This window comes from Lethenteron reissneri, chromosome 12 (genome assembly GCF_015708825.2).
Source record: "Lethenteron reissneri isolate LAM-NWPU_2019-01 chromosome 12, ASM1570882v1, whole genome shotgun sequence".
Lineage (NCBI taxonomy): Eukaryota > Metazoa > Chordata > Hyperoartia > Petromyzontiformes > Petromyzontidae > Lethenteron > Lethenteron reissneri.
Genome location: NC_083790.1, coordinates 5,339,133 through 5,366,051, shown reverse-complemented (window position 1 = coordinate 5,366,051; position 26,919 = coordinate 5,339,133). Strand labels below are relative to the sequence as shown.

Here is a 26,919-nt window from a genome sequence, read left to right as displayed (position 1 = left end):
GGGCGTGGCTGAGTTCCCTACGTAAGATGGCCGCTCCCTCTCGTGGCTTCAAGTCACCCGGAGTGACCCGGGGCGGACGTCTCCCTGCGGCGTGCGCGCTGCCAAACCACCGCCGCTCAGCGCGATCAGCTCGGATCGCCGCCACGACGCGGCGCAATCAATTAAATCACCGATCGGTGAGATAGGGCGGATCAATTAGTAGTTAATTGGGCTGTCAGTCGTTTCTTGTTGTTGTTGTTGCTGCTGCTGCATTTGCCATCGGGTGAGTGTGCGGGCGTTTGTTGGTGTGTTTGGGTTTAAAGTGACCACCAAATCAGAAGCGACCTGCAGTGATAACGATATGCGGTGATGGGTAATGTATCGCCTTTAGTTATCTCATGTAGGGATACTATGGTATCGATTGTCTCGGCTATTGGTGATGTGATATCGTGATAATGACGATCGTGTAATGTAGTTGGAGATGCCGGATCACGGTAATTTAATGGGATCGTGTCGATGATGATAAACGCGGTGTAACATGTCTAATTTCTCGGCATGCTTGTGATAAGGTTGTACTGGTGGTAATGATGGTAACTCATCAGCCGTTCATACTTTACCATGCTTATCAGTTCAGATGTCATTCGATGTTTAAACCTGGACTTGGGAATCGAATTCAAGCGGGGGGGGGGGGCATGCTTATTGGTTATTGCGTGAACTTATCGATCTGTGCCCCCCATGTTCCACAGGAGATCGAAGAGGATAAGAAAATAGACATTATAAGTCACGGACGGGTTGTGAATCAAAGAAATGACGGCACGACTGCACGATGATGTAGCTCCTGATCGTGGCATGAAGATGATTGTATTTCCTAATCAATAACGCGTTATACTGCAGCATTAGATAAGATTGTTTTCTAGGGGGGGGGGGGGTTGTCTTCGTGTGGCTTTTGATTCAATGAATTTGGACAAAGCTGTTATTTGCACTATATTGTGTTATTTTTACTTGTTAATCCATGTATGCAGTTGTGGGATCACCAGTGTAAAATAAAGCAAGGGAAAGCGAGCTTAACTAACTGTACCTAGCGATTGGTATATAGTGAACTGTGATTTTCCGAGTCTAAAAGATGACATGAAATCATATCGAATGATAGGAACTTGAGCCAGAGGACCTGTCGGTGGACAGATAGCACGAATAATAACACGACGAGTCATTAGTGCTGCATACAATGAAACTACGGTGTAGCTGTCAAATTTGTTTTAACTGGGCGTCGTGTTATCTGTACTACGTGGCACATGGCATTGGATACCTATTCATGCCACACACACCTGCTCTGTCGTATACATTTTTGTAATGTCGCTTTTTCCATTGCACAAGCTTCTGTTGGTACAGAGGCACGCACTGAGAGCACTTTGGAAGTAGAGATGTTATCAGAATCAGAATATTTATAGGGGAGGAATCCGATGAGCTGTGAATCTCTTTTTCATATTCTTAGTTTTTTCCAGTCCCATTTACACGCACCTTTACATCAGCCGCACCTTAACAACTCTTGGAACCTCCGAGTTCAACCAGTCTACACAACAAAGGCTCATTCCTAACAGCGTGCTTCAGCTGCACCGAACCTCACAATAATAATATCCAGGGCCTACCTTGGCTCTTCCCACCCTCAACCAGTATATATACAAGGACTGTGTTCTTGGAATTTATCTTACTTGATACAGCTATCGTGCTGTGACGGTCCCACCTGAAGACGGAAGCTTGTGTTGCCTCCGAAACGTCGTGATTTTTATTTTATTTTTATTTTACTTTAATTAATTTAAATTTAAAATTTTTTACCTACGTGACTTTACCGAAAAAAACCTAAGAATATGAATCCTTGCAGTCACGAAAGCTTAAAATCTAGAATCTCTTTTTCGCAGATGTCCAGTAGGGGCGGGTAAGAACTCTACAACAACAAACAGTAGAAAAAACATAATAGTCGTGCAAAGTACAAGAAAGGTTAAAAAAAAATCACCCAAACACATACAAATGAAATTAGACCACCCCCTTCCTACCAGGCAAAGCCCACTGAGGTATTCTTTTTCAGAAGCGACCTGGCCACAAACGATCGCTCCAGCGAAGGCAGCTACTACAGCTCATGAAAAGTCAAAATTCAGGCCAGAATCATTACTTAATGCGTGTGGAAGCCCATTGAGTCTTTCTATGTCTTTATTTTCAAGGTAGACCTAAACATATCTTATCCATGTGCATGTCAAATGGGCAAAAACACATGGGAACATCTGGACTGGATTCACCACTGCAACGTTGCCTTTCTCCCCCCCGCTTTAGGGTGAATGGGAATCCGCCGGTGTGAACAGCGACCGATGGTGAAAGAAGAAATCCCCGCAGCGGAGATGAGTGCCGGGCTCCCGTAGCAGCGCACTCGCAGAGCAGAGCACCACAGCCATGTACAACCCACAGCGGCGAGACTTCATATCCGTCACTTTGGATGGTGGCTACAGCAACGCCAAGGCGCCTCGCAGTCAGTCATGCTGGCGGGTAAGCCCAGGCCCATGGGTCCTCTCGTGTCCATCGTGGCATTAAAGGTGCACTGAAACAAGGTGGTGCTTGCTTACGACTAAATACCTTGAATGTGCCCAATCTAATCGCATCTTGGAACCTAAGCAGGTTTGGAGCCTGGATAGTGCTTGGTAATCACTGTGCACAAATAGGTTGGCATAGGGCTGCAGTGTTATGTGTTGGGCAGCACAGGGCGGTGCAGCAAAACCATTTTGAACTAAAATGCTCCAATTTATTTTCACCCTGCCTTCGACCTGCATTGATCAGCATGAAGTGTGGTCATATAACCCCCAGAATCCACACGGCATAGATAGTCCCTCATTTGGCAGTGGATTTGCATCCAGGCTTTGCATAATGGTCCACCTCAGATGTAACGATCCACATACACCTGTATGCCAACGGAACATTGAGTTGCAATGTGATGTAAAGTATGGCTTTCCAAATTTCAGTCCTTATAACTCATCACTGTCCAGTTTTGCCTTTTTACCAGTCATCAGCTGCTGTGATGTGTAATGGATAAATCTGCATATACAATTGGGAGATTGTAAAGGAAAAAAATTAGGTTAATATTGGGCTGCAATGGCTGGTGTTTGGCAAGCTGCGGTTAATTAAGATAATTAAGTAAATGTAATTTCCACGCAAGCTACACGTGGATCCCAATGTAAATTAAAAATTCTACATGATTTAACTTGCAGTGGAATCTGTATTGAATAATATTAGTTTTTTTTCAAATCTTGCCCCACTTATTTATCCTCATTACCCCTATCGATATCATGTCTAGAGACAGTACCGATGCGGAACTCTCGTGGGGTGGTGCAGACCTTTACGTTATACTCGTGGAAGTGGATACCAGAACCACTTCTAAGATTCCATCAAGCATCCTTTTTTTACAGTTAAACTTATTTGTATTCATTTCAGAGCTGGAAATTTGCAGATTTAATTGCAGAACCAAATGTAATGTGATAGGTTTGTTTTTTTTGGTGTCGTCATTGGTTACCAGGCTAAGAACATAACTCACTGTACTTGAAAGCCTGGTGTTAAATCACAATGTCTTGCCTGAATTTGACACCAAGTTATCTGATGCCAGCTCAGCCATCTGATCACCTGTTTGTATTTTTTTATGCTTTATCGTGCATATTTGCATTTAGTGACTAAGGTTTACATGCTATATGTGAAATACGCTATTCTTTTGTTAGGTTCATCCATGGACAGCCCAGTTGATGTGTTACACGAGACAACCTTTTTTTTATTTCTGTACTGCAACTTGGGTTGATTGAACCTTGTCCATAACCCACTCTCTGCAGTGCAACAATTTTAAATGTTTCCTCATACACAAGTACCTTTACATCTGGCTCAATTCTTATGTCAACTTCATACCTCATCAAACATTTGAAGAGAAACGAATCTTGTTATTCCTCTTCTACGTGGAAACATACGACAGCTGCTACGTCTGCCTCTCCGAGACTGTTGACATCATATACAAATCAACCTCGAAAACCACTTTGGATCAACTGAGAGGGAGATTCACTGGGCCAAGTTAATCTTTAATGTATACACACTTAACTCGTTCCTTTTCCAAAGTGTTTATACAGGTCCAAAATCCTCAATCTTAAACACTCCAAGGAGAAAAAAGTCATGATTATCACTCATTCTCTGTTAAAAACACCTTGAATTCCGTTGATTCAAATATGTCATTGGTTACTGTCCCATCTAGATTACAATTTGATGCTAATATCTTGAATATTTACGATAACTTGCAGTTTACATTTATACTTGTCTGTTAACATGTTAGTATAATAGTCACCCTATACCTCTTTAATGTTTCTGTAACTTAATTTTTGGAATTGTACTCTGATCAGTTGAAACAATAATCTGCCCAAGCCAACAGGGAATGTATTATTTAAAACAGATTTTTTTTGTGCGTGCAATATTTCCTATATCTCAGTGTAATACACTTTTTGTTTTGATTTTCTATTTGCTTCAATGCTAGACTTTGTTTTTTGATGACCCAGTGTCATTCTTGCAACTGAGACTACCTTTGTCTCTTGAGTTCTATCCTGGTTCAACAAAATTAACTTTGAAACTAGCTGAATGACTTAATCAATGTGGTTGCAGCTTATCAATTCATTATTCTGGCCTTAATTTTCTAGATTGAAAACTAATTTCTTTAGAACTGCTTTTTGTGTTTAATCAATTAGCACGGTTGGCTACGTACGTGCGAAAGAACTCCCAACACATACAATATGCAGAGAATGGTGGCAAAATACATTAATTGTGGTTTGCATTGCACTTGGTAAATCATTGTGCATACATTGTTATTAAAATAATGATGGCGTTAATTGGACATCATAGGTCATGATTTAGTTGACTCCAAAACATGTATGGAAACTTCAAAATGAATTGGATTCGTACCATATACGGTCATTAAATTATTTATAAATGAGGTCTGACTCAGAGCTTTAGATCAATAAATATTACAGTACTGTATATCATTGCATCTTATAATAGCAGGCAAAATAAATATGTTACTTTTTTTCCCAGCAAGTCTAATGGGACCAAAAGTGGAATCGTAGACCTGAATAAAAGCAAAACAATCGTGATACAGTTTAATCAGATGTAGAAATATCGATGCAAAAATGTATTACAATTTACATATGGATACACTGTAAAATTAGATTTAAACTAAACTATAAGGCCCACTGAGCTATGTAGCTCTTTTTCAGAAGCGACCTGGTAATACATTCTCGCTCAACGAAGTGGCTTATCACGTGGAAATGTATAGCAACCAGATACTCTAAACGCGCGTTTATTAATGTGGAGGGGAAAACCGGAGGACCCGGAGAAAAATCCAAGCGACCACGAGGATAGAGACACGCAAACTACAAATATGTAAGCGTCCGGGTCTGGTTCGAACCCACGACCTCCACAATAACCAAATACTATACAAAAATCTGATAGCATTTGGAATAATGTAATTACTCAGCGTGTATCAGTTGATCATATGTTTTTCTACTGTCTGCTCTATATTTGTATTTTTTCTGTCTGATTTGCATAGTTGTGTTTGCTCGCTTTCCCTAAATGCAAACTTTGCTCATAATTTGCATATATTTTCTTGAAATGATAAAAAAAAATTGTCACAATGAAATGCATTTGTCACGAGCTTAATAATCGGCATTAATTGACACACCTCCTGGACATCTGTGAAAAAGAGCTTTGCAGCTTATCTAGTCTAAATAAATATTCTGATACCCATTCACAGACTCAAATTCTTTGGCGGCCTGTGCTGCCTCGTCTGTCACAGTGCACGGGGCATGCTGACTCGGTGCTGCCATCTGCCGACGGAAATCGCGAAGTGACAACTCCACCTGCTAGCCAATCGGATTGCCGTGACTGCTAACGGCGCACCACCTCCCACCACACCATCTCCACGCCCTTTCAAATCCACAACCAATACGGACGGCCCACACCATCGGTTGTATTCGTCCACTGACAGTGCGGATTGCTCGCTCGAGTGACACGCAGTGAGCACCGTTTCCATTGGCTGGCCACACTCAGTCAGTAAACACAGAGGGTGACCCCTGGTGGTTGAGTATTGGTGGTGCGTGTAGCATCATAGAGACCCGCACGTGTCGTCTTTAACACATTATAATCGAGTTAGAGCGCGTAAATATATAAATGTGTCATTACAACTAGTATGTAATTACTGGCGAAACGTCGTACTCAGATTGTAAATGTCGTGGCTTGGCTCTCCAACATACCGGTGTGCTGTACAAGTACACTACATCTTCTTGGTTCTTTCGGTAAAGTCACGTAGAAGGGAAGTAATAACATAATAAAAATAAAACATAATAAAGAACCAAGAAGATGAATCCCTGCAGTCACGAAAGCTTTAAATCGAAATTTAAGTACACTACACTATACACTACTATACCCCTACACTACTATACACTACTACACTATACACTAGTGCTGGACTAGTGACGAATTGGCCACGTTCTGTTCATGTGACAACCCCTTACTATATGGCTGTGTCGGGTGGTGGCGGGTTTAACGACACATTTATATATTAACGCAATCTAACCCCCCAAAAACCTCTATTATGGATGATATTGGTCGTGAAAGCTACTCCGTGTTGAACTCTAACACACTGCTGGGGGACAAGTGCTCTTGGCAACTATCTTTGCAAGGCTGTTATCGCACTCAGCCGTGTTTGTGTGGCAAGCACCAGGTATGGGCACGTTTGTCTCCCCAGTGCTGATCGAGCATCTAACCAGACTGGCTCGGTGCTCCACAAGTGTGGTGTGCGGTCAGCTCTTCGCCCGGCTGCCTTTGTCTCCCCCAGTGGGTAAGGGAGGGAAGCCCAGGACTTGTTTAGAAAGCACTCGCCGCTGATGTAAACCATGGCCTGGTAAATGTATGGAGCAGATTATTGGCCACAGTTAACACAAGTGGTGAGTGATATTTAAACCGGTTTTGAGCTTCCCATTAGGTCAATACATCCCTGAATTTAGTACTTAGTGTGGTATAAATATCAGCATTAGGAGAGACAAAGGCGGCCAGGTATGGTTCTGGCCACACCACCCCTCTCGTGTGCGGTTCCTGCCTTAATAGGAGCTCACGAACAGCACTTGCCCCAAGATTGTGTTAAAGCCTCTACAGGAGATATGTCTTTGGCGCGGCACAATTGATGTCATCCACGCACGGCTTGTTCAATCGCCTGCCTCTTCTCCCCTGCCTTTCGTTATCACTGTGTACTATTAAAATAAACACGAAAATCACATTTCAATTGTTCCTAAGAGAAGGAAACAAGTTCACACTGTTCCATAGTATGTTTTTGTTCTCATCAACACGTTTGGGTAACAGCAGGAAGCCGAGTACGCACGTCACAGTGACTCAGCGCTGCCTTTACTTCGCAGCTGATACAAAGACGCCCATATGTTTCCTAACCTCTGCCGTGGTCGTGAACCCACTCACTGCTCCCCTTGCTCTCAGCTGCCAGCGCGGTTACACATTCACAATACTCTCCACACGTCACGGGGACAAAAATGACTGTGCGTCAACATACACTCCCAAGGATTTTCACAAACTGTTGTTTGGCAGTAATTATATCCAGCTACCTTCCATGAGTTGGGTGTTCACATTCTGTGCACTGCAATTACATGAGGACGGAGGAGAAATATCCTGTTTGGCCACTCCACAGACAGAGTGTCCCCATCATGCGTTAATGGTGTCGTAATTGTACGCATATTAAGCCTCTGAGGTTGCATCACTTCATGAATTTAAAATGAGTGACTTATTGACATTGCTTTACTAGGTGAGAACCCATGGAAATTAAACATCCGTTTTACAAAGGTCACCTGTGTAAAAGTAAACTTTTTTTTTCAAATGCAGACTACAAGCATGGATCGTGCGTGAATTGTTCTTATTCCAATATGGCTGGAGCGGTGGCGCAGTGGTCACGTACTGCACTGTTAACCTGGAGGTCCTGAGTTTGATTCCTGGCATAGTTAACATCAGTGATGAGTAATACCTGATCCGGTCCTTGGGCGCTTAATTTACCAACGCACTCTTGACCCGTGTGGTCAAACAAGCCACGTGACCAACACGGTGTGGGAATGCCTTCATCCAGAAGTGAGATGACAGAGTGCTATAAATGGCAATAATTGTATCTTCTATGTAATTGGTTCACGTGATCCATGCAACTATTTGGGGCACACGACAAATCGTCAAAAAGCTCATTCTTCAATTTAGACACCCCCAAATCACAACAGATCGTTGAATGGCTGCTGGGGTAGGTTTGAATCATTAAATGAGAATGTATTTCGGATTCTGAAGAGAGGCCGCCGCATTGGTGGCAGTCGCACGTACTCTTCCAATGTCGAATGCTGCCTCCACTTAATTATTTACGAGTGTTTTTCACTTTCCTTGAAAGCACCACACGGTGCACTCTGGAGTCTCGGTAAGGGATTGTGCAGCACTGTGCTGTGTGTCTGTGTCACATTGCTGTTGTGAAAATGTGCTCTTGCTACAGAGGTGGAAGCGCTTATCTCGACTGCAGCGGAGCATCCTTCTCTTCCTCTTCATTGTGTTGGGAACTGCCTTCGCTGCTTACCACCTCCAGGGTACAGTTGCCTGCATGCACAACAAAATCCCTTGCCACTTTACAAATGGAAGCTGACCACGCTTTTGTTAGCTTGTTTGTGCCTATGCTTGTTCAGAAATGATAGTTTACAGTTCTTAAAATATTTGGCTAAACTAGGGATTTCGTGTCCTCGCATATTTATTTTTTATTACACGCTTTTATTTAACTCACTCCGTCTGTTGTATCCTCAAAAAAAATCTTGTCACTCAATTTCAACCGTATTCCCAATGTATCGACTGCAAACTTGGTATAGGTATGTCATACTGATGACAAGACTATATTCTATCATTACAAATTTTAAATATATATTTTTAAACAATCTTTTTTACGGCTCTAATTGTCCACGCTCAACTCACGTTGCCTGTAAATCAACACGTGGTCCCTTACGTCACGGCAAGCCTCGGGGAGCCACGCCCAGGGGCGGGGGATGTGGAAGGAGGGGAGGGGCGATGGGGGAAGAGGGCAGGAGGAGGGACAGCTCGGACAGTACATTTAATTAAAGCGTATTTAAAAAAAAGTGTTTTTTTATATTTTATTTCTTAACAAAACCCGTGGCAAATGTCTGGCACATGACGTTTCTGTACAGATTTTAGTAACCGCTCACAATAATTGAGTATTGCTCTGCATGCTGTTCACATTTTGAGCTTCGGGTGTGAAGCTTTCAATTTATATTTGAATTTGCTATATTTTTACGCATTACCAAAAACCACATCATATACGTGGGACATAGTGTATCCATTTACATTAATGTTGTGACAACTTAAATAAGTACGCGTACGCTCACGGCTGTGCATGAGTTGGTATAACGTTCAACGCGATCCTGGCCATGGCCCCAACAAGTCACTGTGCGTGTCGTAAATCCCGGGGCCAGCATTGAAAATAAAAATAGCACCGCAAGATTTGCACCCTTTAAAAACAAACAAGGCATGCCAGCGCGCTGAGTGTATGAGCCAAGACTGGCAAAACAATCCCAACCGGTTAACAATGAGACCATTTTGGACAATAAATGCCTTGGAAGCTCACAACCATGCGGCTGTTACTGTTCACAAAATCCACAATTTCGATTTAAAGCTTTCGTGACTGCAGGGATTCATTTTCTTGGTTCTTTCGGTAAAGTCACGTTGAAGGGAAGTAATAAAATAATAAAAATAAAACATAATAAAATAATTATCACGACGTTTCTTCAGATGCTGTCTCCCCGACAGACCTGGTCTTCACCTGAGGACGGCTGCTTGCGTTGTGGCCGAAACGTCGTGAGAATTATTTTATTATGTTTTATTTTTATTATTTTATTACTTTCCTTCTACGTGACTTTACCTAAAGAACCAAGAAGATGAATCCCTGCAGTCACGAAAGCTTTAAATCGAAATTCACAATGTTCACTCATGGTAGTGACCCCTTCATCCGTACTCGATACGGATTGCGACTTTGGTTTGACGTCATTCGGTGTGGCTTCTGAGCGGAAATGCACACTGCCGCAGTTTGCCCTGGCTTCTTATTCGTGCTGTGAGAGGCTGCTGACTTGTTCCACGTCTGCATGGCAGGAGAATCCCATCGCTATGTCTTGGAGGTTCGCACTTTGAAGCCACACGTTCCCGATGCTGACCCTGACAGAAATGCGCAACGCCAGGTCGCCCAGGAACTTAACCCGGTAAATCTTGCAGTCTCTGAGAATTTCACCATTCATTTTGCAGACCAGCATGTGAGAATTGTCAGTCGGGTAAAACGGTCACATTCTCAAGCGAAGTTTGTCCCTATGATCTGCATGACAGAATTAGGTTGATACCAGCACACAGCCTGGCACTTGGAATGCACCCGATCACCTCAGATCTTAAAGGCATGGCAGGGTTCATCCTGGATTAGTGCTTGGATGGGTGACCACCATGCGCAAACAGGTTGTCATGGGGCCTGTAGGGCTACTTGGGGTTGTATTGTACATCAGTGGCTTCTATGTCTGTGCTCCCTGCCTTCACGAACCCGCACTGACCAGATTGGTTACATACATTAAAATAACCCCCATGACTAGGATTCATCCATAAATTAATTTACAAAAGGCCATACATATATCACAGTAACCCATGTTCATAAAGAGCACAGTGAGCACTTGTCATTAAGTCATCAGCAAGTTGTTTAACTTATGATAAGGCTGTCTCTAAAATGTTCAAGTGTTGCTTTTTGTGCTGGTAGCCTGAATCCAATGCTTACATAAGGACAGTGAATGCTCACACTTGAAATGGTGGTCCAAGGTAATCCTACGCAAAATTAACAATTGCTGTGCCAAGTTTTAAAGGTATGCTGTTTTTATATGGCCTTCAAGGCAGCCGCTGTCTCTCTAATTATAACAGTGCTATTTCAGCGCTTTGGGGTGCACGGGTATTAGTTTTGCAAAGTGCACGTTGACTTTACGGTGGCAAACTTGTGTGCGTGTGTTTGTATCCGTGTCCATTTGAGCAGAAGCCCAAGAAGCCCTTGCGGAGGGGCCCACCTGTTCAAAAGCAGGGCCAGGTTGCCAAGCCCTTGGAACCCAGGTCTATTGCTTGTCATTAACACCACCTGCCAACACTAGTAATAACTGTTTAGTTACAACCTCGTGAAAATGCTATCTCACATTGTGCACATTGATCATCACAATGAGGCATGGTCTGTCACCTGCTTGCTGAAGGCCTCCCCACGCCGATGCTATCTCTCGACAGTCCTGCGATGCCACAATCCATCTTGCTCCTGTACATGAGCTGATCTCATTGCTCCATCTCTGAGGTGGTCGTAGCTTTTGGGCGCGTCCTCTACTTTGGCTGCTATTGCGTCACCGGTGTCAGCGATCAGCCATCGTCTATTGTCGCGATTTTTTCTGCCCAAGTCCATTTACTTTCCTTAATATCTTTAATGTCTTTCAACGTTCCACTGAGAAGATCACACGTGGCCCATACATTTCAAAATATTAATCGAAATAATCATTAAAAAATTTTTAACATAAATTAAGTGAACATTTATTTTCAAATCAGTTGTTTGCTTTTAAACAATTGGTGTACGGACCTCCTAAGTGGTGACCCACGCATGTAATGCAGTGATTTGGCGACATTGGTGTGGTTGGTGAATCATGTAGATTTCTGAAACTCCTACACTCACTGACCTGAGAGTTGACCAGGAGATGGCAGTACTGCAAATGGGTTCCTGATCCCATTTAATTGATATCTCCCTCATATAAATGCTTTAAATCTCCCAAGAGTGGACCCTCTTAATAAATGGTATAGCTAGTGTGGTTTTCTTGGTTAAGTTATATTATTATTTGAAATGTATTATAAAAATTCACTTTTACATTGACATCCAAATAATTGAAAGTGAAAGTTGAATATTCGTCACTAGAGTCTAATTGTTGAGCTCAACTTCATGCCCACACTACAGACGCTGCGAGCCAAGTGTACTGTATCGGCTTACTGTTTAGAACTTTCCTTGTGCTGCCCTTGCAGGGATCATGGTTTGGGAGTGAATTCTTCAAAATTGATCGTCGCTGACGGGAAGGATGAATCCAATTTGCATGGTGCAGTCGCCAATCAGGAGCCTAATAAGGGTAAGCGTGACAGCGAGTGGCACTCTATTCAACCTTTGACTGTGCTGAATTTTCTTTTGAATGAAAAGCCTCAGTTGCAGAAAGAAATTAAGATATAGTGGCACCAATACTCTATCCACTTTTTTAAACCCACGAATTGGCTTTTCGCAGAACAAGACGAATTGCATGTGTACGTACGGATTCATTGTGCAGTAGAAAAGTAGCGGTTACTCCCCTCCAAGATTTTATGAGTTGTCTGTATTTGGGGTCACGATTTTTTTCATGATTCGATGCTTTATTGCACTTCAGTCGTGCGTAGTATGGTGGCTGCACGGTTTAGCACAAAACAACATTTGATTCTTACATGCACAATTCGATGCTTGTATCACGAGCATAAGAATTATTTGAATCGATTGATAATTTAGCCAATATTGTTTAGGCTAGGCGTGTGCAAGCTTTTTTGAGCTCGTACCAAATTAGGGAACCTCCTAGCTCTGCACAGGTGGAGAGGGTCACTTGGAAACTTCACGAATTTGATGCCGCATTTATAAATATGTCTCATTGGCAGACAAGACTATTTATGAACTTGATGACGCATCTGCGGATATGTCACGTTTGTGAACAAAAGTGGGCGTGCTAGCCTGTTAGCAACAAAAAACCCGCAGAGTTGTTAGATGAACGTTCACATACCCCTGAAGTTCACAGGGCGGTCTTAACCATACTGTGGACTGTTACCGACCCACGGGCTGTACGTTACACACAGATTTAAACGACGTCATGCCCAGCATTTGGCAGTAAACAAGTAAAACGACACGCATACATTTTTACGTGGCCAAGGCCTTCGCCAGTCTCGTGAATCTTTGGTTATGTTCAGTCCACAGCCTGAACCCGCGCCAGCAGGCGGTGGTGGAGGCGTTCCTGCACGCGTGGCGAGGCTACCGTGAGTTTGCATGGGGCCACGACGAGCTGAAGCCGTTGTCGCACTCCTTCAGCGAGTGGTTCGGCCTGGGCCTCACCATCTTGGACGCGCTCGACACCATGTGGATCATGGGCCTCGAGAACGGTGGGCGGAGACACGCATACAGGACGGTCGCTTGCCACTCGTCCTGCTTACTTCACCGCCACCACGAGTGTCAAGCACTGCCCTTATAGATTTGAAGCTTTCGTGACTGCAAGGATTCATATTTTAGGTTTTTAGGTTTTTTAGGTAAAGTCACGTAGGTAAAACATTTTTTATTAATAAAAGTAAAATGAAATAAAAATCACGACGTTTCGGAGGCAACACAAGCTTCCGTCTTCAGGTGGAACCGTCACCTACGTGACTTTACCGTAAAAACCTAAGAATATACTGCCCTTATAGTTTATATCGCACGGACGTGTTGCATGTGTTTGCGAACGTGTTGGTGATGCATTTCTATGGTCAGCGGTAATGCAGCGGTTAGCACGCTGTGCTACGAACCTGGCGGCCCGAGTTCGATTCCCGCTCAAGGCCACCAACTCCAGTGACGGTTATCTGAACCGGACCTGGGCCTTCCCTAGGTCGACTCGGCCTAAAATGAGTGCCTACTGCGGTGTGTACACATGGCCACTCGGGAGACAAAAGTGGCAGGACGTAGTGCTGGCCACCCCACCCCCTTAGGTGCCCCGTTGGCCTTTATCGTTGCTCGCTAACAACACTTGCCCCAACAGTCGTGTCAAATGGCGAAACAGGGGGATCATTGTCTTTGATGCATTCCTATGACATGCAATGTACATTTGCACCATCCAGGCGCTGGGTTGACGCTCGGCGCGATGTTGTGTGCGGCAGAGTTTGAGGAGGCGCGGCAGTGGGTGAGCACCAAGCTGAACTTCGCCAAGAACGTGGACGTGAACCTGTTTGAGTCGACGATCCGCATCATGGGGGGACTGCTGGGCACCTTCCACCTCACGGGAGATAAACTCTTCCTCGACAAGGCCGTGAGTTCGAGGTGGCTGGTTGGCTCACAGGGCTGTGGTACTAGGCCTGTGACGATCTACAACACAAGCAGGACTCGCGTAGCATCTCAATGCAGCTGCATTTGAAGATGGTGGGACTTGTGTGACGTATCAATTTAGCCACCAACATGTATTCTTTTGCTCACAATATATGCATAATTCCATTACTTGAGAATGCATCAGCTATGGCGTATGCAAATTAGATACAAATTATTTACTGATTTAACATTTTCAATAATGATAGAGCAAGAAAGTTGTGCACTTGAGATAACAGACAAGAAATAATGTTAGAGGTGGTAAAAAATACCATCGAGTCTTTTTTACTTCAATGTATTTAATCTCAGAGAATAAAAAAAAATGAATTTGATTAACAATCAACAAACAAACTTTGCGAAAAATATAAAACACGTACTCTGTGGTAAAATTACTAGAAGTAGTTTCTGTGATGCCTTCCGGGGACGTTCTCTGACATGAGGTGGTGCACTACTTTTTGCCATAATTCTGAGTGGACATTTTTTTTGCATCGTAACAGGTTTGCAAAGGCACCCTTTTCACATAATTGGGAGAGGGAAGTACATTTCTTTTGAGACAAGAATGGACGTTATTGTAGGACCACACGCAACGCTCCATCGCCCGCTGCTGATACAGCAAGTACACAAAAAATAAACGTCCAAATAAACAATGTGCAGTCAGTGCATCATCCTCCTAACATGCAACGAACATTACTTTCAGTGGCAGGGCTAGTTGGAAATTGCTGCCCTCTTGTGGTCCCATATGTCACGTGCTCAGAGGTAGCTCTGTGAATCCACTTCCGTGGGCCTTTGTCTAACACAAGAGGGTCGCTCTGCCCTGTGAGAGACCCAAAATGATTCTTCGTCACATGATACCGATAGCATAATTGGGGATAGAAGCTGATCAGAATTATTTGCTCAAAACCTATCGTCCTCATGCCATTTGGCAGGTCGACCTGGGAAACCGGCTAATGCCGGCATTCAACACGCCCTCCAAGGTGCCCTACTCGGATGTGAACCTGGGGACGGGTCAAGCGCACCCCCCCAAGTGGACGTCCGACAGCTCCGTGGCTGAGGTGACGAGTATCCAGCTGGAGTTCCGTGAGCTCAGTCACCTCACTGGCGACCCCAAGTACAAGGTTTGTGTTTTCGTACGTATGTACGTACGTATGTTTTAGCTTCTTTCGCACCGTACGTAGCCAACCGTGCCATTCGGAGGTGCGAGAGGGTTGACCGTTGCCGGGCCTCTATGTGACTGCATTTGGCGCTCACGTGACAGAGCAGTGCCTGCAGCAGTAGTTAATAATAGGCTGTTATTTTCAACTTAAAACTTTCGTGACTGCAGGAATTCATTTTCTTGGTTCTTTCGGTAAAGTCACCTAGATATAAAATACAAATAAAATAATTTATAATAATTGTATTTTCTATCTACGTGACTTACCCGAAAGAACCCATTATATGTTATTTTCAAGTTAATATGAAGTGCCATGAATGGTAATGTTCATGTGTATTGTCCATCTCCTGCTGGATGAGCGCTTCCCCACACACCTCGTGGGTCACAGGTTGTTTTTTGACCATGATTTTTCATGCTGGTCAGTGTGGGTTGGTGAAGGTGTAGAGCGTAAACATTGTAGCGTGGTATAACTCAACAATGACATTTGCTGCACTGCTTCCTGCTGGGAACAAAGCGCCGCAGCAGCCTTTAACACCTGTTGTGCACGGTGGTCGCCTATCTACGCAATGTGCAGGCTCAACCCTTGGCTATCAGCCGAGGTTCGACGAGATCGGGCACATTTTTTATCGGTTTGGTTCAGAGGTTGCAAACGGGTTTTGATTCCTTACCCGTACCCGGCCGCACCAGGGTCACAAACGGGTACCCGTACCCGGCCGTACCCGTACCCTACCCCTACCCGGCCGGGTACGGGTAGGGTACGGGTATCGGGTACCCGGTTGCGACCTCTGGTTTGGTCACAGGAAAAAATAGGATAAAGGTGAGTATCCTGCTTAACGACAGCGCCCTCCGTCGGAATGCGGCGGCGTGCAGGGCGCGGCAGACGCGGTGACTCATCACGTGCTAGGGCTGAGCGGGAAGCTGGACGGCCTCGTGCCCATGTTCATCAACACGCACTCGGGGCAGTTCTCTCGTGCCGGCGTCTACACGATGGGGGCGCGCGCCGACAGCTACTATGAATACCTGCTCAAGCAGTGGCTGCAGGGAGGCAAGCGCGAGAAGCAGTGAGTGTGTGCGCGCGCGTACTGGGTGTTTGCCGCGGGGCACGGTTTCTTGCAGGTGTGATTAATTGCCGTGGTTCGAATCGGGAATCGGTTGCGTTTTGTATAGTGTCGTCTGTTTTGTTCCGTCTCGTTTCATTAGCCTGAAGGTAAAATTGGTGTATAATGTGATTATCTGGGTTAATGGGGCGGTGGGAGGGGAGGGGTATCTGAGTTAAAACAATATGATTATTCATTTATATTTATAGAGTGCCTTCACTCAAGGCACACGGTTAATGCAAATCCAATGTAAATTGGGCTGTAAACGGCTATTAGCCCACAATCATAAAAAAACGGACAACATTTAACTTTCCCGGAATTTGGAGCGGACATTTTTGTTCCTTTTTTTGGCAGCCTGAACACGGCTCCCATGGAGGGGAATTCTGAAACTTGCTTCCTTCACTGGGTCTTGATGAGTTTGTGCGCATGCACCGCTGTGTGCTGTGTTTCCTTGGTGCAGCTTACTTAACAGCTACTTGGAGGCTATGAGCGGGATGCAGAAGCACCTGCTGGGGACGTCGCAGCCCAACCACCTGACGTTCATTGGGGAGCTCATCAGTGGGGCTCTCAAACCGAAAATGGTGAGTGCATCGCGCCTCCCTTATCTTCACTATCCTGCCTTGATCGCCCACCGCTAAGGCTGCTGTGTATTAAAAACGAGCATATGTTCGCCTACACCAAAATCTCTCCCAATGCTCCTGAATAATGTATGTACGTTGAACTTCTTTCACACCGTACGTAGCCTACCGCGCTGATCTCGTTAGATCACAGAGGCTAAACGGGGTTGAAGGTTGAGGCTAAAAGCAGGTTTACTTAATGGTGGAAAAAAGCTGTACATGTACAACATCACTGGGCCAAACAGAGTATAGAAGGCTGAATGAGACACCTTTGAATTCGTTTGAGCATCCCCCCTCCCTCTCTACTCCCACTTTCGTAGGACCACCTGGTTTGCTTTCTGCCGGGGACGCTAGCGCTGGGAGCTCGGCACGGACTGGACCCCTCGCACATGGAGCTGGCTGAAAAGCTGCTGGAGACCTGCTACCAGATGTACCAGCAGATGGAGACTGGCCTCAGCCCTGAGATCAGCCACTTCAACATGCAGGCGGGCAGCACGCACGACATCGAAGTCAAGGTCCGTTGAGAACGTGCTCACACATATGCACACGTACAAAGACAAAGATCCCCGTGTAGCCTGAACAGACTGTTGATGCAAGTGCTGTTAGCGAGTAGCGCCTATGATAGCCTGCACGGCACACGAGGGGGTGGGTGCCCAACACCACGCCTGGCCGCCTTTGTTTCCACACATACATACACATTTTAACACTTGTTTTCATAGACATACAGTCATAGCCACACAGGAATATAAATGCTCCTGGGAGATTCACACACATGTACGCATAGACATGCACGTATACTCGTACGCACGCTCGTGCAAGATACTTACGCACACAGGCATGAGCAACACGCTTATACGCGTGCATAAACCTATTTACGTACTCACACATGCAAATGCACATTCACACACACCCACACACCCACACATTCAGTTTCATGCATGCATGTTTGCTCCTGAATGCACACACATGCATAAGCTTGCACACCATCCCATCAATCATCTCTTGTGTTGGAATTGCTCCTTCCGATAAGCAAAGTACAACTGCATTGAGAGAATATCCATAAAACTCACGTGTATATTTTTTATACTTTTAATCAGGCGAAAGAGAAATGAGTGAAACTGTGGGAAGTTATCACCATTCTGCCAAAAATAAACTTCAACCTAAAAGTAATGATTCGGGATAAATTCCATGATCTGCAGAGTCTCACGTGAGTGGGAGTGCTGCGCCGATCTTGTCGGCAAAGTCACAGCACCGTCGTATGCTATGAAGGCACACAGCACTCATTCAGAACCATCACTAATGGTCTCTGACAAACACTTCATAATGCTCAGCACTCACAGATAATGTTCACAGCAAGAGGAGGGAAAATTCTCTCAACGCATGCTGTAACCGGCCGTACGAGTCACATTCCCTGCAGGACATGAGTATACAATCCAAGCTCTTAAAGCTTAAAATAAACACAGATGTGCACCTTATAACCCTTCCTGTCAAGAGTGAGTTATGCGTAGCATGCTGTCGTGTGTGTGCGCATGTGAGCACGTGTAAGGATGAAGAGCGGGGGTGCGTAGTGGATCGCGCACTCTGCTACGAACTTGGAGACCAAAGTTCAGTTCCCACCCATGGCTAACGTCATCGCAGTGATAACTTAACCAGTCCTTGGCCTCCTCTAGGTTAACTCGGCTTTAAATTAGTATGTGGTGCAGTGTGTAACCCTTATTATTACCCTGAAGACAATGCCGGTCTAGCGTAGTGCTGTACACAGCTCTTCCTTGTGTGCCACGCAGGCCTAAGTAGGTGCAGGCTAACAGCATGGCCTAACAGTTTGTTCAGGTTATATGCATGGGAGTGCACACACACAAGTTTTGTGCGTCTTGACCTCCTTCCTGCCAGTGAGCCTTTGCCACTTCATTTGGCATCAAACTGCACCTAGCCTGGTACAAGCACCATGGTGGATGTTGTGTGCTTACAGCCTGCTGATAGGCACAACCTGCTGAGACCCGAGACGGTGGAGAGCCTCTTCTACCTCCATCGCTTCACCGACAAAGTCAAGTACCAGGACTGGGGATGGGAGATCTTCCAGAGCTTCCAGAGATACACACGGGTGCGTACTCGGATGGCTCGGCATTAACACAGTCCTCAATGAGTGCACACTACAAACAGCGTATTAGCAGTCATATTCCATCCTTATCCTCACGTCTTACATGAGGGGTGCCACGGTGGCGAGATGTTAACTACCTTGCTTGGTATACAGGAGGTCGTGGGTTCGATCCCGACCCTGACGTCTGTATATTTGGAGTTTGCAGAAACATGCGTTTATAGTATTTGGCTAGTATAAATGTCCACATGATGAGCCACTTCATTGCGCTATCATTTGTGGTCAGGTTGATTCTGAAAAATAACTATATAGCTCAGTGGGCTTTACCTGGTAAAATAAAAAATAGTTAAGTTTACTCTACTGCCATCCATGGACTCGCTGCTCCAGTAAACGAAACTTTCTATCGAGGCCTCCGTTCAACCTTCACTCGGTGGGAGGTCGCTTCTTCTCTGCTGCTGCTCGCATAGCCTGGAACTCCTTTCCCCCAACCATCTGTGGCGATCACTCCCTGTCCGTGCGCAAGTCTAGGCTTAAGACCTTTCTTTTTTTTTCTCTGCCGATGAGCGGCTGCCTCTCTATATAATAAATATACCAACTTTTCTTCAGCATCTAGAGATGCAGTTATACATGGTGTGTAAATTCCAGTTGTGTTTTATTGCAAATTGTAATTTTTCGTTAATTTTGTATCATACTTAACTCGATCAGAGTCAACGTTAGCATTCTTTACTTGCCTCTTCAATTTGAAAACAAAAATCCGAATCATCTTGGTGGTACACTTTCACTAATCATTGCTAACTGTCATCAGTCTCTGTTGATGCACTTTTTTCTGAGGTCCCAAAGAGGCAGTGCAACTTGTAGGTTGCCAAGCTACTCGATGGAGCTTGAGAGCTGCTTTTCCATCATATGTGGGGTTTCTCCAGGCACTCTGTTTTCCTCTCACACGAACCCTGCTTATAGTTGGCCAAGCATCCCAAAGCAGGACTCACCTAAAATGTGTCTTGAGACTCGGCGAGATAACTGGAGTTAATAAAGAAATCATTATATTTGCCTTAAGCCAAAAAATAATTGCAACTCTCACTAATGCTAATACCAGCTCAGAACTTTGAGATTTAGTGACTGTAGCTATTTATATTTTTGGGTCTTTCGGTAAAGTCACGTAGATAGGTTCAAATAATGTTTATTTGTATTTTCTTTGAACCTATCTATGTGACTTTACCGAAAGACCCAAGAATACCAGCTCAGCAATCATAAAAAAATATTGATTCAGATTTACACTCATTAAGTAAGCAATGCAAACCATGCCAGCATAGCATGATGGAACATTGACTTACAGCACCACACTTATACATAACAAAGGATGTTGCAAGAGGTTCGTTGGCTGCTTGACTCACACGGTAACATCATTTTACGAGTGCTGTGAGGTTAAAAACAACCTGCCAGCAAGCAGGCAGCACTGCGGGTAGAGATACGATTGCTTGAAATGGTTTTTAACGGTGGCTCTTGCAAGACAACGGTGAAATCATATTAATGTTTAGCAGCTGAGAGCCGCAAGGAGTGGATGAGAAGTTGCTCTTTAACCCGCTATTGCGGCGCACATCAAGGTCGGTCGGCTACGCGGACGCGAGTGCACGTGTTTTGTGGGGGGCGAGGGGACAGGCTGGGGCAGGCCCGAGAGCGCCGAGAGTCAACAGCCGCTTTACTCGACGGGCCCCAGCGCACACAAATGTGGGAAAGGTTAAGATGGGGGTCAGGGGTTGGTGGGGAGAAGGGGTGGTGGGGGAGTGTGGGAGTGGGGTGACAGCGAACCCACGTTTGGAGAACTTGCCAGAGCAGATAACGTCAGAGACCGGTCACTTACCGCCTCTCGTAAAAATCTCCCATTACTTGCTTACCTCAATCTAAACTACAAACTAAACTTTTTATTTTACCAGTTACGGCCCACTGAGCGATATAGCTTTTTTTCAGAAGCGATCTGGCCCAAATGACAGCTCATTGAAGTGGCGTGCCAAATTCTCTAAATGCACGTTTCCTCTCGTACCAGTCACCATGCCTGTTTGCTTCTGAGTCACTGCGGCAGTGCACGAGTGCCGCAGCACGGCAAGCTCTAATTGTGTTGTCATGTTGCCACGCAGATTGTCGTCACTGTTACGCCAGACTTCTATCACTTCCAAACACTAATTACACGTGTGTTGGTATCGCCAAGGAGGCTGGGCGAGTGGGATAGTCATTGGGGGGACTGTCGATTAACCACTGTTGATACAGTGTACACGGTGTATGTAAACTGATACATTCAATAAAAGCTGGTGTAAATAAGCCATGCTCCATTCATTAATGAATGTGGACGTTGGCATAACTGTGTATGTAGGCCACAGTTGCTTAATGCATTGAATACAAATGCAACTTGTAGCAATGTGGAAAGTTTGTATTTTTGTAAAAGCTGGGACTAGGAACGATGTGCTGAGCTGGGATTTTTCTGTTTTCAACATGGACATTAATCCTGATGAGTATTAAAAGAAATCCCGAAAGAATATTTCCCATGTTGCTAATTGGAGGACAATTTTTTAAACGGGTTTTTTTGTTTAAAATGTATTAAATTCATGCCATCAGCATCACGTCCTGAAACTAAGCATTCATTTGGAACTCTGTTGGAGCAGTGCATCACACTGTGTTGGGGAATGGAATCCAGGTCACAAAACTACTTTTTCAGATATCCACACGAGGGTGCTCCCTTTTAAATGGAGAGATGTTTGATACGTAGCAGTCAAACCAATTATTTTCTGATTCTCAGAACTGAGATTTTGGCAAACGAAGTGAAAAACAATTAAATGTGCAGTCATCGTTGACTGAACTCTGACCATCAATGTGCTACACTTGAGAGCCCAGTTTATTGACGAGTGGGTTAAACCCAAATTGCAGTCAGGGTCTCAGCAGTGCCGGCTCACTGCTCTTGCATCCTGAGCCACCCAGCCAAATCAGTGGAGGATTTTTTCTTCTTCTTGGTTCTTTCCGTAAAGTCACGTAGAAGGGAAATAATAAAAATAAAACATAATAAAATAATTCTCACGACGTTTCGGCCACAACGCAAGCAGCCGTCCTCAGGTGAAGAACATTCAGACGCTGTCTTTCCGACAGACCTGTTCTTCACCTGAGGACAGCTGCTTGCGTTGTGGCCGAAACGTCGTGAGAATTATTTAATTGGTTTATTTTTATTATTTGATTATTTCCCTTCTACGTGACTTTACCGAAAGAACCAAGAAGATGAATCCCTGCAGTCACGAAAGCTTTAAATCGAAATTCACTGGAGGATTATTTTGTTTAAGATGCCTCACATTTACAAAGTGCTTGCTTCCACCCCAAATGTATAAACGAGGGCCGCCGGTGTGTTTCACGTTTCCAGGTGGCCACGGGTGGCTACTCCTCCATAAACAACGTGCGGAGCCCCTCCAACCCGGAGCCCCGCGACAAGATGGAAAGCTTCTTCCTTGGAGAGACGCTCAAGTACTTCTTCCTGCTCTTCTCCGACAACAAAGCGCTGCTCTCGCCCGACAAGCATGTGTTCAACACCGAGGCGCACGCCTTCCCCATCCGCACGGAGGGCTGAGGTGGGGCAGTGGGGATGGCTCCTCCAGTGGGCCGGTGGGGCCAGGTCCTACTAGGACACAGTCTCCACCAATCTGCCCGCACACCCGACCCACCCAACCATCCACTCTGTGGTGACCATTTGTGGCACCAATGGCTTAAATGTCGTTGTCATCGGGCTTTAAGAATCCCCGTGTCTTGTATTGAGTGGATGGAGCACTGGTGAATGCTGTGGTGCATTGAGGATTCTCGATTTGGAATGTATTGTGTAGCCATATCACAAATATTGCTCCAATTTTATCCATTTAAGCTGGGGTGCTGATTTAACAGTAGAATCTAATGTTTTGCCTAAAGAGTGTTAATTCCTAAATGTAATGATAAAAATAATATGCTCCATTAGAAGAGGGAAATAACCACAGCTTTGGTGTAATTGTTATTTTGTCACAGAGGGGCTAATGTAAATTAATGCTAATCATCTCCAGTACTGTGAATGTAATAACACACGAACGAAAGTGTTAGCTTCTTTAATTTATGGTGAGAATGTTATTCATTGCCCGTTTCGCTTGATTTCGGAGTGTACATCGTACCTGTAAGGCACTTATTTGTTCCAGTTTGTGAATATTAAACCATGTTGGTTTTTCAGATGGTCCATAATTTACAGCCATTTGTAAATATACTACTGCACAAAGGGCTGCTAGAGGCATGTTGATCATGGGCGTTGTTTAACATAACCTCGCCGTGCTGGTTAGTCAAGTGATGGGGAGGGTGCCCAGGACCTGTTCATATCTCACTCGCTACTGATGTTATAGCTGTGGCCAGGAATCTGACTCAAATCATCAGGTTCATACAGTAATGCGTAAACCACTGTGTTACCGCTTCACCCCTTGCCGTGTCAACGTTCTCACCTGGAATGTGCCCATTCTCATCCGATCTTAGAAGCTAAGCAAGTTTGAGCCCGGATATTATTTGGATAGGTGAACACCATGCACTAACAAGTTTTCGTAGGGCTGCCAGGCTACACAGTGGGCAGCACAGCAAAATCGATTATTGTGCTGTACTTCTATGCTCCCACAGATATGATCCCTGCCTTCACCAAACCACACTGATAATCGTGGTGAGGTATGGTCAAACAGCCCCCACTACTCTTGACAACACAGGGGGACCATCATCCAGCAGTGGATTGACAAAGGGGCCAAGCATACAATAGCCACATGTCTTCAAACAGTGACTCCTCACCACTTTCATAGATGTATACATATGGGTACATTAGCATGCCGGAGTGCTCTATTAACCCTGAACCGGTTACTCCATGTGGGTGGAATGGAGTCATGATGTTAGCTTACGGTACATGAATATTTTTTATTGACAATTAATCAAAATTGTTACTGAAATCCTTTTAATGTTAATGTCAAGGTGTCTGGTTAATTTTGGGAGTGATTGTTGGCCAGTTTATTTCTGTTTACTTAACTTAATTTTTTTTATGGGCAAAAAAAACGCCTATGTTCTGTGATTGCACATGGGCACTGGACTTTCAAATCCAACACTTTCTGTAAATTATGAGAAAATCCATTCGGGCAAGAATTGATCCAGCTTGGGTTTTTTTTCCTCGCCCAAGCCTGCCCAGCACCTTTCAGCCAAAGTTTTGATCACTTCCCATTGGGCTTGTATTACAGTGCTCATAATTGCCAGATGCAATCGTTCATGCAGCCTGCAAAGAGAAACCACCGTGGCCCATGCCTGTTACACTCTGCCGAGTTCAAACTGAACGCGTTGGTAACAAGAGAACCCGAGGGAGGCATTGTGCAATGGCAAAACTTTCCGAAAGTTGACCAGGCATATATGAACACTATGTGTTTGGGTGTAAATATTTTCCGGTCATTTTTGTGCATGCTGCAGGGGTAGGGGCACTGTACAATGGAAGCAATTGAGATCGATATCTCAACTCGATTGCCATTCTGTTTGCGTGTTCCCAAATGTAATATCAGCCAAGGTAATACCTGCAGCGACGAATTTCGCAGCACCGCGTGAAATGTTACGGAAATGTGTCTTTTGTTGTCACGAGTCGCCTTTTTTTTTATTGTGGTAGCCCTGTGACATTCTTAGGTTTTTTCGGTAAAGTCACGTAGGTAAAAAAAACCTAAGAATATGAATCCTTGCAGTCACGAAAGCTTCAAATCTAGCCCTGTGACAGCTTTGCATTGGCGGTGACGAGGTGCGATGTTGTGCCGAATTTGTAACTGGCAGCTTTGCAGCCGAGCAACGAGAGTTCTGGCGTTAAATTTCAGACGCAATGATTTTTCTGCGCACATTTGAGCCACGCTTAATTATAGCCAGCGTGGTCTTAAACCCTTAATTGCGTGCAACCAATAATAACCTGTAGGAAGCGTAATGCATACATCTTGCATGATGTGCCAAGGCAATGCTTTACAGCGATCTTTCCTGAACATTCAGAAATTAGTTTTTTTAACCCTATACCAGGGGTCCACAACCAACACAACAAGAAGAGATATTTTTTTCTTTCAAATTCGTTAAAATGTTCTCAATATCTCAAGAGCCGGCAATGCTTGTGTATACGAGAGGGTCCTTAAAGAGGCCCCACGCGGCACCGAAGCCGCAGGTTGCCCACCCCAGCCCAATACAAACCTAAAATAACCCCTTGCCTCTCTACAATCTAGGTATCTTAAAATAATGGATTGGTTAACACTTAGCGACACAAACCAATGAGCAAATTAACAATGGCGAACTTCCGTGCAGGGGACGGGAGCAATTATCCAGAAATGTTAAGTGGGTGCATCATTTTGAGCTCAAGAGGTTGTCATTTAATATGGTTTTGATGTCCAGAACCGACAGCACATCGTGTTTCACAAGTAACATACACTGTATATACTATACTTGATTACATTTATAATCACACGGCTGCAAAATGCCAACTTATATAATTGAGTCTGTGCCAGATGGTTTAAAAGAATAAGAGGAGTTCAAAGAGAGCATTATATGTTGATTTTATTTTTCTAAGCTCACAGGTGCAGTGATAAAAGTGATCTGTAAATTAATGCTGTATATAAAGGTGTGCAATTCATTCTAATGTGGCTGGGTATGATGTTCATGTAATTGCTTTTGCTCTACCTTAGATTTGAATTTTTGGGGGGATCGTCTGAACTTGTATAATGAATTTACCTGTCAAGTAAACTAACGTAAGACTTCATCGAATTGCCGGTTCCTGCGGGTGTCAGGTTTCCTGCAACTCATGTCCAACTGAATTCACATTACCTAATGTGGGCATCCATTGATAAAAGTGTGCACAGGTGAAGGGGTGGTGTAGCGGTGTGTGTTTACAGGTGTGATCACTACCGTTACGTTCACGAATAAAGACGTCTGTGCTTTGTTCTGCTCATCCTTGTTACATATATGATTTCTGAATGTATAATTTATACACATGGATAGGACAGCATAGCGTATACAGTAACATGACCTGGGAACTGAATTCGGTTCGCCGGGTTCATAACGAAGTGGTGAACCACTTTGCTACTGCTCCAAACCATAATATGATGTTTACCAATTTTAGTAATTGAGTAAGAATTATTTGTGGTGAGTATTTTGGGGGGTTTTTCTCTGCAAATAAACTGGAGGTGTGCAGAACATCAACACACAAGGCTATGAGACAATGCATGTAGATAAATGGTACTTCTAACCAGTAGTGGCTTCAAAAGATTTCTATCGAATCTAGCCTCAACTCCATGGAGGTTATATTATTTGTTCCACTAATATGTATTTTCTATTTCGTAATTGTTCAATGTGACACTTTAACCTATTTATAACTTTAGGCATATTGTCCAAAACCAATCAAACTTTGGCTTGTAATATTTGGCAACACAAAGTTATAATTGCTGGTTTAGATACAAGCATACACGTGGGTTGGAATGGTGGCGCAGTGGTCAGCGCGTTGCGCTATGAACCGAGATACGCGAGTTTAATTCCAGGCCCTGGGCGTGCATCAGTGCTCACTGATAACTCAACCGGTCCTGTGACCCCCTCAACGACCAGCGTGGTGGGGTATTTACTGAATATAATTCCTCTTACCGGCATGACGTGGGGAGGTCTTCATCCAGCAGTGGATTGACATAAAGGCCGCACAATGTGTTCTTTAA

The 26,919-nt window shown here is 44.4% G+C and overlaps 1 protein-coding gene across 2 annotated transcripts; it reads left to right on the top strand.

Moving 5' to 3' along the window:
- The first annotated feature begins 18 nt into the window (after nucleotides 1–18).
- MAN1B1 (mannosidase alpha class 1B member 1) lies at nucleotides 19–26,163 on the top strand. Of its 2 annotated transcripts, none has more exons than XM_061550541.1 (14): nucleotides 19–176; nucleotides 2,305–2,514; nucleotides 8,567–8,657; nucleotides 10,222–10,328; nucleotides 11,132–11,205; nucleotides 12,145–12,245; nucleotides 13,099–13,287; nucleotides 14,032–14,180; nucleotides 15,160–15,348; nucleotides 16,254–16,444; nucleotides 16,941–17,061; nucleotides 17,418–17,612; nucleotides 19,067–19,198; nucleotides 22,590–26,163. In XM_061550541.1, the coding sequence occupies exons 2-14, from the start codon at nucleotides 2,422–2,424 to the stop codon at nucleotides 22,791–22,793; spliced, it is 1,836 nt and encodes a 611-aa protein (XP_061406525.1). In that variant the 5' UTR covers nucleotides 19–176; nucleotides 2,305–2,421; the 3' UTR covers nucleotides 22,794–26,163. The 2 variants fall into 2 exon arrangements, with proteins under 2 accessions (XP_061406525.1, XP_061406524.1); XM_061550540.1 differs by having other exon boundaries at nucleotides 19–262.
- Nucleotides 26,164–26,919: the final 756 nt, after the last annotated feature.

Coding starts and splice junctions, on each gene's coding strand:
- MAN1B1 (XM_061550541.1), top strand. CDS start 2,422: ATGTACAACCCACAGCGGCGAGACTTCATATCCGTCACTTTGGATGGT. Junction 2,515..8,566: donor GCAGTCAGTCATGCTGGCGG/GTAAGCCCAGGC, acceptor CTCTTGCTACAG/AGGTGGAAGCGCTTATCTCG. Junction 10,329..11,131: donor TCGCCCAGGAACTTAACCCG/GTAAATCTTGCA, acceptor CCATTTGAGCAG/AAGCCCAAGAAGCCCTTGCG.